This window comes from Taudactylus pleione, unplaced genomic scaffold (genome assembly GCF_031769625.1).
Source record: "Taudactylus pleione unplaced genomic scaffold, aTauple2 ptg000535l, whole genome shotgun sequence".
Lineage (NCBI taxonomy): Eukaryota > Metazoa > Chordata > Amphibia > Anura > Myobatrachidae > Taudactylus > Taudactylus pleione.
In genome coordinates, this window is record NW_028284937.1 from 6,957,464 (window position 1) to 6,973,860 (window position 16,397).

Genomic DNA, 16,397 nt, shown 5'->3' on the forward strand with positions numbered 1-16,397 from the left:
AAAATTTACAACAATTGTTGTTCTGCTTTGTGTGTGTGTGTAGATAAGCTAGATTAACAAAATATTTTGACAAATATTTCCAATAATATTTTGGAATTAATATAGTAACAATTCAATGAAGTTAAAACTCAGAATTGAAGAATATAACTCGCTATTAGGTATTGTTTATTGTTTCCGGTAATATTTATCTGTATTATGTTCTTGTCCTACAGAGACTTTTATACGGAATATTGGCAAGGTAACTGCAATAATGTAAAAATCCTATACAGTTCCTTAGTTCTTTCAGACATGGGATACCGGAGCAGTGTTATTGGGTTATGGGATAGGCCTAGCTGATCATAACTTAGAACCAGCGCTGTAGCCAGCAACATAAAGTGCAAAGACTGACGGAGTAGCCACCATGCTGGACTACAATATTGTTGCATGTAGACTCTCCAGTGACGATAGGGGTAAATTTACTAAAGTGAGAGGTTTTAGAAGTGGAGATGTTGCCCATAGCAACCAATCAGATTCTACTTAACATTTAAATAGTGTCTTCTAGAAGGTAATCTGATTGGTTGCTATGGGCAACATCTCCACTTCTAAAAACTCTCACGTTAGTAAATATACCCCTAGGTGTGTACAGTACTATCACAGAGAGCACTTCTGCTGCAGTTAGTATTTACCGTTAATTTTGCTTGTAAAATTTTAGTACAGTGACACTTTTATATAATATATTTACAGTACTGATCGAACACACAAACTGGCAGCATAAACTACATGACAGTACATTAAGGTTTGAGATTACACATTGCATGATAACCTCTGATTGTTACGATAATTGTGTAACTCCAGACAGAATTTATATCCACTAACTAAGCAATGGATCAAAGGATACCTCATACCAACTGCACACACATAAAACATACTTTACATTTTAGTTGGACCCCTAGCTCAGTGTAGGAACCTGGTAGTTATCTCCAGGTTCTGTATTCTTCTTCCCGGCCAGACAATATCATTTACAGGAGAGAGTACACGGTTTTCCTGCTTCATCAACGTCATAAATGAGGATTTCTGCCAAATGATTGTAATAGTTAACTGATGTTTACAGAACACGGGATGAGATTAACATAGTTCTGGGCCAGAATGGAAAAATAAAATCACATTTTAAGCACATTTAAATTGTGCTTGGAGGAGCGAGTTGCTAAACAACAGGGGGCCCCATAAGGGTACATGCTGTCATACAAGCTGCCTGCCACGTCTGATAAAGCAAACTGATAAACCAACTGCAAACATTATATATTTATCACCAGTTATTTATATAGCACACAAATATATTCCGCAGCACTTTACAGATCTTTGACCATTCACATCAGTCCCTGTCCCAGTGGAGCTTACAATCTACAGTATATTCCCTGCCACTTCAACACGCTCCTACACACACTAAGAAATGCAAATGGACGTCTCAGTTCTTTACAAATTGGAAAAGGCATTATCATGAAGACACAGATGCGTCTGCGGAAAAATATGCTGCGTCTGCGTCTACCTGAGAATCGCACTAATAAGTGTAATTCTTAACACAACAGTATTCTGCTGTGGTGGAGTGATGGTCTCATTTAATATCTTACTTGTGTATATTATTATATTCTGTATGGGATGTAGTCAGGAACCCGGCGGTCGAAATGCCGACCGCCGGCTTCCCGACAGTGAAAGCCCAGCATGGGACTAATGATAGGCGTCTAACTACCGATGCCTATCATTAGCCCCACACCAAAATCCCGATGCCCAGCATACTGAACATAGGTAAGCCGGGCTTCAGGAGCTGTTAGCCACGGGGCGGGAGGGTTAGGTTTAGGGACTCCCGGGGGGACTTAGGGTTAGGCACCCCCCCTGGAGGGTTATTATTAGGCTAGGGGAAGGGGGGTTAGCATTAGGCATCCCCAGGGGGGGGTTTAAGGTGCGGGGAGGTTAGGTTTAGGCACCCCTGGTGGGAGGTTAGGCTTAGGCACTTGGGGGGGGTTAGGGTCAGGCACCACTAAGGGAGGGTTAGGATTAGGGGGAGGGAGAGAGGTAGGGATAGGGTTAATACTTACCCTGTCGAGGTCTCCATCTGCCGGCCTTCCGGCGTCGGTATTTCTCCCGCCGGGCTTAGGTCCGGCAGTATAACATACCGATTCCTTCTGTATAGGTATTGAAAGTGATAGTATATATCTGGTGAGACTATGATATGGACAGCGCATTCATCTGTATGTAATGAGCTAAAGAGCAAGTATTTGTGACATACAGTACAAAACTAGTCTTTGTCTAACTGAGGGTATAATTATTCCTGCCGATTTAAAGTTTTCTTGTATGGTTTCAGTACTTTGACCTTTGTTATTAATAAGCCAAAAAGTTATTTGTCCAAAGTGATAGTGGGATTGGTCTACAGCCATAGCATCACAGTATCATTCAATTTTTTTTTATTTGGTCAGTGCATTCTAATCAATGGATGATTATTTCTCCCTGTCGATTAATCACAGCTATAATTGCAGCCAAAAGCACCCTAGAAAAGCTGAACATTGTTTAAAGCTGCACAGTCTTACCGCTTGTACAGCATGTCTTTGCCTTTACAGATACACCCGTCAACTTTAAGCTATCCGTAAACATCACTAATGGTGCATACACACGGTCAGATTTTTCTTCAGATCTGAACAATAACGATTTAAAAAATCATTCACATCTGAAGTAAAATCTGACATATCTGACATGTTTGAACGATGAACGATGCGCGTTCCCGATGGTCAGATAACGATATCTGTCATCTGATGTTTTTGCAGTCAGTTTTGGACGATTTCAGTCATTTTAATGCAGCCAAAAATCGTTCGTAGTTCAAATCGTTCAAATCGTTGGTCGAATCGTTCAAATAGTTCAGTTGTTCATCTGACACATCTGACCGTGTGTATGCTCCATAACTGCAACAGTTGATGCTCTGAAATGAGGGCCCTCCCTTGTTTCTTTTTTGCGATGCCTTCCTTAGGAATATCTAAAACAGACTGGGGCAATCCATGACTTTACAGCTGGCCATGGGTCTTGTAGTCCCACAACAGCAGGAGAACCACGTGCTGCCTACCTCTTGTTTACAGAATACAGTATTACAGTATGTTTGCTCTGTAAAAGTAGACACGAGCTCTGTTTGTTACAAAATGACTGTGACAATGCGTTAGCAGATATATACATTTGCCAATCTCTAACATGTTGACACCTTTTTGTCTGTTTCCCAGCTCTTTGTCATGACGTTGTCGATGTGTCTGTGTAGAAATCTGGATCAAAACTACAATAAACTTGCACGCTATTCCTAGAGGACTGTTGAGTCGCCTGGCGCACTATGAGAAAGGAGAAGGACAGTAAATGAGCGTCAAACCATAGCCAAGAAACTGCATGTTCCTTTTCTACTTGTTATCAGTATGTCTCCTATTCAGGGGGACCCCACCCACCATACCCACTGCAGCTTTACCGGTTCTCCATACCAACAATAGCCAACTTTTCAAATATTTGGAGTTTATGGATTTGAGACAAACCACCATAGATCTAAACATGGTTAGCAAAAGCGTATCTCCATTTAATAAGGACTTCACCATTCAGACTCATTTTTACAAAAACCTTACCATTTGCAGTATTTACATCCCTAATGGTGAACTGTCATACATTGTATTTTTCGTGTACTTCAAGAGCCGTCATTCTCAAGGAACAACTACAGGAATGTACTTTATACCTCTGGTACTATGGTCAGCTCTCCAAATCAATGGGGACATCTAGTGGTCATTGTGTATGTTACAGAGTATTTAGGTTTCTCATTTGTTTACTTTTAAAGTTTTAAGTTACTGATGTTACCAATGACTACAGGTTTGAAGAAGTGAAAAAAAAACATTACAAGACAGAAGAAAAAAATATGTTACTTCATGGAGTGTATTAATACTCTTGTAAATAGATTTCCACAAGTCCCCTTTGCTTAACATCATTTTTCCCTGTGATTGGCTCTGTGAGTACTGCTATATTGTTTTTCTGTGCATTTGTTGTTTTTGTCTTTTGTTGTTTTTTTATGCCTGAGTTAAACAAATATTCAATTAATTGGTAAAATCCAAATACAGACTCCCACCTTTACTTTTAAGAATATATATTGGTGAGTTACATTGCATTACACAAATTATATACCATTTAGGAAATATTCTAGTTCTACTTGTTAGATTAATGGCTTAAAACTCATGATAAATTCCTGCGTCTCTCAAGAACCAGAGACCGTCCTCTTTACCACTTTAAAACCAACAAATACTGTTCAGTTTAACCTCACTTATTACTTAAATGAAGCATGAATGTGAGGGAACATATAGACCAGCACCGGATAAAGACCTCATCGGGTCCCAGGCAAGGGACCTACTCCTGTCTGATATGTCCCTGCAGAAATATATTGCTTTTCTAGACAGACTGAGAAGCTAAAACAATGTGCCCTATTCATACCTTTATTTCATTTCAGTAATTTCTCTCTGCAATACAAAATGTCACTTTTGCTGTACTTTGCAAGAGGCATCCCTATTATGGCTTCTCCTATTGGCAGAGCAAACTTCTCTGTAGACACGATCATCTTGCTCTCTACATTTATACGCTTTGGATTTAAAAATAAAATAAAAATAAATAAAATTCACATTTATAGAGTGCCCAGACATTAGACATTAATATAGGAGAAATACTTTTTTTTTTAATAGAAGTTTGACAATAGATTTTCAGCCATTCCAGGTAAGTTTGTGTTTGAGAGTCAAATTGCACATATTCTCCTCAAAAAGGTATATGGGTTTAATCTGTGATAATTTGCTAAATACGAGATTGGTCTGTTTGATGGTTGGAAGCCTGGATTATATGATAACAAAGTTTTCATTGATCATACATAAATGTGGTTAAAGGAAAGCTATGTAGACCATGTTATGTGCTTTGGTTGTACTGTGTATGCAATTTTTAATATGTATATAAATGTAAAAGCTCAGTTTTTGACCAGATTTATTTACCCCACCCTTGTGAAAGCACAAGAGTAATGGGTTTCTTGATTATATATTCTCAAACTCATTGATGATAATAAATGTGGTGCAGAATACTGACTTGCACAAACCCATAGACAGTCAGACATTTGCTTCAGTCTTCATCCTGCACTGAACCATTGTTTGTCCTCTGCCTTAAAAACTATCATATGTAACCCAAATCCATATCAGCTAACCTGAGCTTGGTAAAATAGGGATCTTACAGTTTAAGCGCAGAACCTGAATAAGGTGGTATTCAAAATGTTTTACGTTTTTTCTTTGTTTAAGTTTTCCTCCTGGAAGGTGCTGGATGATGAGATAACCTGTCCATATGTAAGGCCATTCCTTTGGACAATCTAGACCAAGTAGCCAGTAATCGCTACTGATGTTGAGGATTATTCAGCCAGGGAAGATTAGATAATTTCATAGATGGTCACCATAATAGTTAAGTGTGCAATAATAGCCCCACCACAATAATAGGAAGCCATGGGATCTGGGGGTTTAGTGAACTTTAAACATCCAATAGATGTTAATGAACCTCAACTCACAGATTGACTTTTAATACAGTGAGTCAGTAGCAGGTGTGTGGTGCACGTGGGCTCATGGTTGAACACGGACCACCTATTTGAACCTCTCCAGTGATTTGTAGTCCAGCAGTTGCCATATCTGCCAGCCTTGGAAAACCTGAAACGTAATACAAATGTGTCATCCCAGTACAAAGAAGTCCAGTTCATTGTGTATTGATGTCTAATCCTTGGTGTCGGATCACAACAATGTTACACCACTCTCCTCTTGTGCAAATAAAATGATCAGAACAGTTTTTCAGCTTATACATTGCAATAAAATGTACATATCACCAACAACATACATCAAAATTGCACAGTTCATAAAGTTTATCTGTTTTACGTTTTGATATGTAATTTTTGTATGTTTTCATTTAAATCAGTATTAGCATGGGATTGAATAAATCATTTTCCAATTAAATGACATTATAAAATGTATAGATTATATTTATCCAGTACTAATATTGTCACGATTCACTTTTGAACAAATGATTTTATACCTTTACATTATTTTACTACTGCCTAGAAGTAAAGTTTTTTTTTTATTATTATTATTATTATTATTATAATGTAAGTCACACAAAATGATCAAACTAATTAGCATTAAAACACAATTAATAATCAATTGTTAGTGCACAATAGTGTTGAAACAATACAAAATTGAATAAATATTGTCATGAAGGATTGATTTTTAACCCGTAAATGTAGAAAGCTATCTTGGACAAGCATTGATTCTGAAGCTCAGGAGTTCCATCACAGAGGCCATCATTCAACATTTAATGTAGGCACTAAAAAAGTTAAAAGATTTAAGCCTGATACCATAGGAAAAATAACATAGATATGTAGTTAATGAATTTGTTGCTGAAACAGTCCAAGGATATCAAGAGACCTGCTCATGGGGACTTAATGTAGAAAAATCAAATATGCCAACTTTGTCATCCCAGGTGCCAGTAATTGCCCTAGGAAAGAGATGAGGCAATCTGCGGCACCCCTGCATTTGGTGGAAGCCTATGTGGATTTTGCCCTGAAGATGGTGAAGAGTATGAAAAGGTCAAAACAGCAATTGTGACCGTCTCACTCTGAAGCCACAGTCTATATGCTAATGCATTGAAGCTGATCGACTGATTTACAGATGATGGTTGTTCATACACACTGAACAACTGTCATCCGACCCTCTCCCCGCGGGTTAATCACCCAGACAGAGCAGATGAAACTGAAGTAATGGTTTATTTTTCACCGCACACAAAATAGATAATACACAAAGAGAAGAGGTAAATGTAGCGAAAAGACAATATGAAGGTAACAGTCCAGATAGAGCCAGTCCTGTAGGTAATAAAGCTCCACAACAATTCCACACAGGAATTAGAGAAACATAGTTCGACACAGGAGAAAGAGAAACGATCTTTCTTGAAACAAAATTACAATCAAGCTTTCTTAATTTGTTTCCCAAAGATGAAAAAAATCATCAACTCAAAGAAATGAAAACATTACATTAGGATTATGTTGAGAAAATACTGTATTAATGTAATGTACCCATTAACAATTTAAAGTACATAAACTATAAACATCAGATTCACATTACAGTTTGTCTCTTAAAAGCTCATCTTCTGTCAGCTGTCTGCTTAAAAAAAAAAATTCAGTGCAACCTACGTACAGTTTATTAAAATTGTTGTTTGTTAAAATTAAAAACATATTAGGAGATAATTTTCGAGGGGCGGCCCCCAAGATTTCAACTGCCTAGGGCAGAGGTTCACAAAGTCCGCCATTACAGTCCACGTTTTAGCGATATCCATGCTTGAGCACAGGTGACTTAATTAGTACCTCAATCCATTTGATTTAACCATCTGGATTCAAGCTTGGATATCCCTAAAGCGTGGACTGTAATGGCGGACTTTGGGAACCTCTGGCCTAGTGGCTTTTAATCCGGCACTGGTTCCAGGGCTGGCTCCAGTGGAAATTGGCAGGCTGCCAAAAATCTGTGTGAAAGCTACAAAACTATCCTTTTAACTTCACAGTGTGAGCAAGTGTCAAACTTTATGACTCATGCAAGCAGGGCCGGTGCAACCCACTTAGCATAACCTGCATTGCAGGGAGGCACCAGGCTGTAGAGGCGCTCTCCCTGCAGCTGCTGCTGAGTCTGTTGCTGTTGCCGACTGCCGTTGCGCCTGTCAAATTGTATGACAGGCAGCAGCAGCCTGCTGCAGAGAAGCACAGCTCCAGACAGTTCACCTCCCAGAGTCCATCTTGTCATCCTTCCGCCCAGTGACAGAACTTCATTGCAGTACGGCAGCTGCCTGCACCATTCCAGGGACCATTGAGTAAGTAGGCTGCATAAGTGGGAACCTCTGCGCACTGACATCATTAGAGGGGACCGCCCGGTGCCTCAGGCTGTGCCTTGTTCCAGGGTACCTTCATCTCATCCACTAAGACCAGCAGCGCCTCCTCCACCGCACTCCACACCCTCCTGTGCAGCCACTCCCCTGTTGTGGCTGTATGTGAGAGAGTCTTATTTGATTGGTGATGGAGCTCTAAATCTGCAGCCAGTAAACTTACCTGATTTTGACTGGGAGTGGGACTGGTAAATACAGAGATGGAGCCGTGGGAGATCTGTGTGCAGGTACCACCAGGGTGAGTGTGACTTGTGTCTGCACTTGTTGCTGGTAACATTACAGAGGTGCTGCCAGCCATTGTGTGCACTAGCATTGTGTACTACACACATATTTATATTTATTGACAATATTTTAATAATGACATGTCAGTAAATTGATGTCTGAGCAGTCTAGCGAACAAGGAGGTTGAGAAACTGCATAAGTTAGTTTACAACTCCCGGTCACTGGTGCACATCAGGTGTAGTGTATTAGGTGCATATTTATAAAAATATATTTGTGGGTGTTTTTGGAAGGTACTTGCAAATATTAAGGATCCCTAGGATGTAAGAAGGAGGGACTGTATCAGATATCTCCAATATCTGCTGCTGTTCCTCCATTTCTGACTACAAAGCAGCTCCCATAGGTTTCTATGGGGGATGCTTAATTGCCAAATTGTTTGGTTCCTTGCTGTCTAATGCCAATGTCAGATGGCATTGGGAATTGTAGCTTACAGGCGACAGTCCACAGATGTCTTAGGGAGATGGATCTGTAGGATCCCTCCTCAGTGATATAAAACAAGCTAAGTTGGCGGCACTTGTAAGCTGAAAAAAAGATCATGGAGGGATTCAATTACTCGAAGTAATTTACCGCGGACTAATTCAAGTAGCGGGGCTATTCAGCTAGAGCCAAAGTTAACGAGGATTTTTCTCAAGCTTGTGTAGCCTCAAAACGAAATTCTGCGTTAAATAGCCAGTTTGAGGGTGCCACAAACGCGTTAACCCATTGGTCCCGGAAGTTATCCCGGATTATATGGGTTAACGCGTGTTAACATAATAATTTATTGGGCAAGAAAAGGGTGCTCTAATTGAATGGCCCCGGGTGTCAATGCCCCTGTTTCACCGGGCGGTAAATTACCCCTTTCACACCCCCAGCCCGGGCTGCTCTCCACTGAAGGGAGATGACAGGGTGATGCTGTTTCAGAGCAAGGGTTAAGTGTTCAGCCTCTGGGCGGGGCTTATGGTATGTAATGTGAATCAAGGGCACTACGTACGGTGTAATGTGAAATTGTGAATAAGATTGTGCTACTGTGTGGCGTAATTTGAATTGGGGGTACTATTGTCTGACCCCACTCCTACCTAGTTAAACCACGCCCCTTTTTTTGTGGAGCGCACCTGTGACGTGCTTTGTCCCCTTACAAAGAATGGGAGGAGGGGGCAAATTTATAGTCTGCAGGGGGGGCCGAAACACACCCTAGCACCGGTCCTGCATACAAGGTCATATTATCCAGAGTTAGTTCTTTTTAAAGTGACCATATATATTAGCCAGCCCTCTGTGTTTGCACACAAGACCATAACTAGAACTTTGTGGGCAAGATCTTAAAAGGGCCCCCCCAGAGGTAAAAAAAAACACATACATTTGCCCCCACACAGAGCCCATTCATGTTATGCCACACAGAGCCCATTCAGGATATGCCACACAGTATGCCACCCTTATACACATTATGCCACACAGTAATAGTGCCCCTTATACATTATGCTACACAGTAATGCTTACACTACACAGTAATGCCCTTTACAGATTATGCCATAGTAGTAGTGCCCCATATAACACATTATTCAACATAATAGTAGTGCCCTTTACACATTATGCTACACAGAAATTCCCCTTACACATTATGCCCCCGCTCAGCACCTCACCTCCCTGAGTCTCTCCAGCAGCCTCTCGTCTCTCCCTGTGTGCCATCAGCAGCCAGCAGGTGTTGATTTGGCACTGGGCCTCCAGCTATTTACATCTATTGCACTGGCAGGCAGCGGCAGACATGAACAGACAGCATCAGCGCAATTTGAATCTGGCACCGGTCTGGCTCCAATTGGAGCATGCGGACCGGCAGCCAGTCAGGAGCCACCACTGCAGATTGGCTGCCGGTCTGCAAGCTCTGATTACCTCAAAAACGACGGAGCTTTCTCCTTGTTGGCCTGCCGGTGCTCCAGCTGTGAGCTGTGATCAGCTGGCAGGCCGACACCAAATCAACATTGCTGCCACCCGGGCCCCCCTCGGCAGCACTGCCTGGACCGCCCCACCTTGTGTACGTGACTGGGTGTAGCGGGAGCGGCGAGCCACAGATGCAGCACGGGCACCATAGCAGCTGCACCCCTTGCAAGAAACGGTAGTTATGCCACTGTTTGCATGCATGTTAACTAACAGTGGGGTCTTTTTTAGGATCAATGGAATGGGGTTATAGGCGAGAACAATTTAAACAAAGGCTGCAGATGTACTTCAGGGTCCAGTCTTCAGCCTGAGCAACGCCGGGTATCCCAGCTAGTAATACATTAAGTACAATTAATCACCCTCTGTGTAGGACAACCCCAAATCTTTACATAGCAAAGAGAAGAGGAGTCAGATAAAAGCTGCATGGTACACAGGAGCACGCACAGTATCAATCCAAAGGAAGCTGGAGCGAGGTAGTAAGATTAATACTCTGGCAGCCAGAATGGAGCTTGTATAGGGAATCCCCATTCAAACAGTTTACATTTCTTATCACCTCTCTTGTGCTGCCCTATCTCTCCCTCTCCTGTATGTCTCACTTCATCATTCCTATCTCACTCATTCGCTCATGTATCTCCCCCTCTCTTCTGTCTCTCTTACCCACTTCTTTCCCTACTTCTCTTCTCCGTATTCAAAAAAAGAAATTAGGGTCTCGCACTGAACCTTATTGATACTGATAATGAATAATTGTCTACTCCCTTCCCTATAGAGGCTTTATCAGTCTATGAGGGGTATTCAATATGAAACGTTAACTTCACTGTCGAAGTTAACGTTTCATATCGGAGTTTTTACCTGCGTTAAAGTATCGGGCGCGATCCCGCTTATCCCCGTATTCAATATAAAATTAACGAAAACGGGAACCTCCGAAGTTGGATTTGCGTAAAGTTACAAATTTTTCCTTAAAATAATTGTAAGACCCCCCTAAAGTTGTAAAAACATGGGGGATCACTATGGGTACCCCCGTTTTAGCCTTTAAATGAAAGTCGGGGATTTAAATAGCCTCAGCCGGTGTTTTTTTCCCGACATTGAAGAAGTGTTGCAGAAGAGCACTTAGGTTATTTTTTCGTTTTTTTAAGTGGTCCCATCAAATTTGGGATACATGAAAATGGGTACTAGCATATTTTTAAGTCCCTAAAGTTAGTTTTTAAAAATTCTGCAATTGTGCGCCTGCCGCTATAAATCTATTCTTCAAAACACCTGCCGCATACTTGCAGAATAGCCCTGAACCTATTTCCCTATTGTTAATCAATTTTTTCCCATTTTTTTTTTTACCCCAATTTTTTAAATAATTTTTTGGGGGGTCCCTATTTTTTTTTTAAACTTTTTTTGACACAGTTCTTATGTAAATGTCATTCCCAGGGGTGCAGGCTATTTTTTTTAAGCCTGCACCCCTAAACCCCAATTCTGCACTTTTTTTCGACACCTATTCAATGGTGAAAAGTTATCCCCGTTTTTTATCACAGACTTTTCAAAACTGCGAAAAGTCTCTGAAATTGAATACGGTGTAAAACTAAAACCTGCGATAATGACGTCATACCTCCGATATTAACGCAAAAACAGACTTATCGCTCCCATATTGAATACCCCTGAATGTGTTATTCTATTGCATCAATATATATTATTTGTTTATGGGTGTGGTGCCACCTCTCTCACAACGTACAATCACAATATCGTGTAGAAAAAGAGTGAGAGTTTATGGTGCACTCAGGGAGTTGTTGAATACTATTGTTAATTACTGAATTTGTATATAATGTCATTAAAACATAGCTTCTATTATTATATTTATAAAAGTATAGAGAAACACTTCTATTTTCTCTAAAACAAATATTAAAATAAAGTCAAGAAAAAATGTGCTTAAAGTATAGAAATTGTGTATATTAAATTGTTAGGAGCCGCTGTATCAGTATAATAGACACTTTTTCAAATAGATAATTCCCATCAGGGCTCTTTATATATAAATAATAGCTCTTCAATTAATATTTAACAAGATACTGACACAGGTTTAAAATGTATTATTTATAATTTGCAATTTTTTAGTGTAACCCTGGTTTAGGGTTAAAGAAAAACCATTTATATGTATACTTTTGACATATACATTTCATAGCATTCTGAGGTAATTGAAGTCTGTAATTGCTTAAATAAATAATAAATATATATGTGTGGAGATATCAAGGTACATTAAATTCCTACTGTACATGTTTATGTATATGTTTAAGTAGTGTGCACTATACAAGAAAGTGCCAAGACTGGCAGGCAGAAGCTGCTGTCAGATGGCCCCTGTTTAACATAAGCGGAGTGATACATGTAGGAGTGAATTGGTTCCTGTCAGGAAAAGAGGGTCCGGTTAGAGGGAGGTGATATAACAGCTGTTAGCAGCAGCTGACAGTGAGTCTGGAGTTCTCCTCAGGTACCCACCTGTAGTGATGGGAAATGTAGTTCATTATGATCTAGTTCAAAACAACAGTTCAAATGATCAGTTCATGTAGTTCATTTAGGTCATTTTTTCATTGGGTCTGAAACGCTGCTGAGAGAAGTGATTGGAAACATGGAACTAGTCTACTACCCCTTTTACACCAGAGCTAAAACCCGGGTTTTTGAAGGGTTAACCCGGGCAGCTCCCTGGTGTAAAAGGGGAGAGAGTTGGATCGCCGGGTCGAGTGACCCAGCAATCCAACCCAGGTAACTAGTAGGGTTTAACACGGGCGTCACGATGACCTGGAGTGCGCTGCTAGCCGGTTGATCGGTCCGGATTCAGTGGCGCTTGGAGATGACGTCATCTCCAAGTGACCACTTTCACTCCGCAAAAGCTGGGTCTATGCAGACCCGACTGCGGTGTGAGCGGCGCTGACTCGGGAATATCCCGAGTCGGCGCCAGCAAAATTCCGGGTCTGATCCGGATAGGAACTTTGTTCAACTCCGGGTCAGACCCGGAATTTAGGTGAAAAAGGGGTATATTACACAAACAGTAGGGATTTCAACTACTAGCTCATTAGGTGAGCTATAGTCTTGTTCAAATGATCAGCTGTTTAATATGCCTGATCTTTTAATATTTGTAAAAAGCAATATATAACAAACTAATACTAGCAGTGACATGTTTAGCTCTGCAATGTTCATTTAATTGTTATAATTTTTATTTCCATAATATACAAGTGAGAGAGACCCAAATTCAGAGTATTGTAATGTGTCACTTTCTTTTTTCTTTTAAAATACAGTAATTAGAAGGAGAAAAACTTTGCCTAATTTTTAATTGCAACCAATTAATGCCACTTAATGCACACCAGAGCTACTGCTGATTAACAATAGGGTGGGTGGGATTACAGCCTCCAAATAAAAATAGGAGGATGGTCTCAAAATGGGGAAGTTCTCTACTTGTCCTCTTTAGAATGTTTTATACATCACCCCTATAAAACTGAGATCAGTAAAGATAGGAGGAAGATGCATCAAACCTTAGAGAGAGAGAAAGTAAAGAAGTTATGCAAAGAATAGTCTATATAATGACAGAAGTAATAGGTTAAATTTTATCTCTCTTGAAGGTTTGATACATCTCTCCCTATGTCTTGTAGAGTAAACAGAAGTACAGTATATAGCATGGAGCCCTCAGCACTGTGTATTAAGCTGATTAGGAGTGTGTTTTGTGAATCAATATACTAGGAGAATGAATCCTGACAACATACATCAGATCCACACAATGCATATGTCTGATCACAGCAGTGCCCCCTGTGGTCGTTTAGCAGTATTGACTCATAATAACTGTATTGGTGGGTACACACTACACGATATGCTCCCTGAGCGATATCGTGTAGTGTGTCCCCGGCAGGCTGAGCTCAATGTCGTTCATGACATTGAGCACAGCCGCTGAACGATATCATTAACGATATCGTTCAGCGCCGGGCTCTCTCCCCCATTCCCTGACATGCAGCAACCTGACGAGATCGTCAGGTTGGCCTGCATGTCAGCCCGATGAACGATGATGACGAACGACCTGCGGGAACGCGCGTCGTCGTCATCGTTCATCTTTTTGGGGTTAAAAATGGATGATAAAGTGGACGACTGAACGATAACGATATCGTTATCGTTCAGTCGTCCTCTTTATCGCCCAGTGTGTACGCACCATTAGTGAGAGAGCTGATGGGGAAGGTATCATGTGACTTTTGAACTACTCAGTGAGTCATCATGACAATCTATTTCAATCAGCTCCACATGAGCCACGAGTCACTGACCTATTCGAACTAGTGAACTAGTATGCCAGAATGACTCATGAGTCATGACAATCTAGTTCAATGAGCTGCACACACATACATATAACATAGCCCTCACAAAGTCTGAGCATAGCAGTGCCACCTGTGGTCGTTTAGCAGTACTGACTCATGCCTACTGGAGCTGCTGTGCGCTCTCTGTCGCTGTGTCTAACTCCTCCTACTTGTTTTAGCTCCTGATGAACTGATCTTTGCCAGAGCTGTGAACTGAGGGCCTGATTCAGAGCCGCTCGTAAGCAGCCGCTCGTTCGCTCTGAGCGATGTTCGCACAACTGCGCATGCGTATGGGTCGTAATGCGCATACCAGTCATTGTGGTCAGAAATCGTGCGCTCGCAAAACAGCGAGGGGCTGCTAATGTGATTGACAGAATGTACCATTTGTGGGTGGTAACAGGGGAAGGTGCTTGAAAATGGGGGGGTGGAGATCCAAACGCAGGCGTGCCAAATTGTCAAAAGGGCCTTTAATGGGAGTGCATAATTAGTAAAGGAGCATCATCGACCACGTGACTTGGTTGTCTTTTAGCCTGAACTGCTCGCAGTGATAGCGGTCAGAAAAATCTACCACAAGCACTGTGAGCAGTTCAAATGCCTTTCGGTGTACCCGATTAATCTAATACCGGAGATGACGTGTGTTGTGAACGGCAAAGGGGCGTCTTTACAAAATAGCGAGCGCATTTTTCGTTCGCTCGCTCAGACATAGAGGCATCAACAAACTGCAAATAGCGAGCGCTCAATTTAAATAGCCGGCCCCTTTTTTGGAACGACCGTCCGCAAATAGCATCCGGCTCTGAATCAGGCCCAGAGTGAACTAGTTCATTTTGAAGATCAGTTCATTTTGAACTGATCATTCGTGAACTACCCATCACTACCCACCTCCCTGTGGCCTGGGCAGCGAAGCCATGGTAGGTTGCCGGGCGCAGGGGGGGTGGAGCCAGAGAGGAGGCATCAGCGGTGGCGGTCAAGCTTACCGCTGACAGGAGGTTGAAGGTCACGGCAGTGGAGCTGCAGGGTGGTCCCATCGGCAGAGTTGCGAAGAGGGACTGATGGCAGCCGGAGGCTGCAAGCGGGTGGAGTTGCGACACACCTCTGCTGTTGAGAGGCTGTGGTCCCAAAGAGGGGCATGTCTGTAAACGTAGATGTGGAGCAGCAGCGGCTGCATCAAGAAGTCAGCTGTCGCCTCAGCACAGCTGTGGAGCTGGGTTGGTGGAGAGGGGATACGCCGGGCTATGTGAGGAGACGGAGAACAGGAGAGAGGGAGAGTCCACTGGAGGTTGGTGGTAAGCTGACAGGGTGCAGCAGCGGGGCAGTGCAGTATCAGTGGAGCCATATGTAGCAGCAGAGGAGGGGCTTGGCAGCATCAGTGGAGCCATATGTAGCAGCAGAGGAGGAGCTTGGCAGCATGCCATAAGCATACAAACTGTTATATGGGCTAATCCCTGCAGTGGCTGCCTGGTTACAGACTACACTTCGGAAGTGATAACAGTTGTAAGTCAGAGCAGGGGAGTGGCAGTGTCAGCTGGTTACAGCTCAGGAGCAGCTGGTAGCCCACAAGTATTACAGCAGGACTGCTCATTGGCCAGCACAAAGAAGAGAGCCGTCGTGGTCATAGGGGGGGCCGGATTTTCTCAAGAGAGTAAAGTAGTTGCTTAGGGTTTACCTGTTTTGTCACACGTTGGTAGTGGCAGCAGCTCCCTACCAGTGGGCAACTTGCACTGCATTCTGCCACAGCAGGATAACTAAGGGTTAACCCAGCGCATATACAGCACTGCTATTTACACTGATTTATGTGCAACATTTGTCCTTTGGGAACCTTTCCATTTTAAGTCATCCTACAAACTGGAAATATAGAAGTGTAACACATTGAAGCTGGAAGCCAATAGTTAGCACTGAGAAAGGACAATAACTAGCGCATGTGGTGAC

General features: G+C 42.0%; 1 protein-coding gene across 1 annotated transcript in view; it reads left to right on the forward strand.

The window, feature by feature from the left end:
• Positions 1-5,844, forward strand: part of LOC148501081 (leukocyte antigen CD37-like) — a 100,857-nt gene extending 95,013 nt beyond the window's left edge. Inside the window, exon 9 of the mRNA XM_088451000.1 lies at positions 3,240-5,844. Coding sequence (XP_088307126.1) covers positions 3,240-3,317 — 78 coding nt within the window. The 3' untranslated portion in view covers positions 3,318-5,844. The remainder of the gene's footprint in view (positions 1-3,239) is intronic.
• The last annotated feature ends 10,553 nt before the right edge of the window (positions 5,845-16,397 follow it).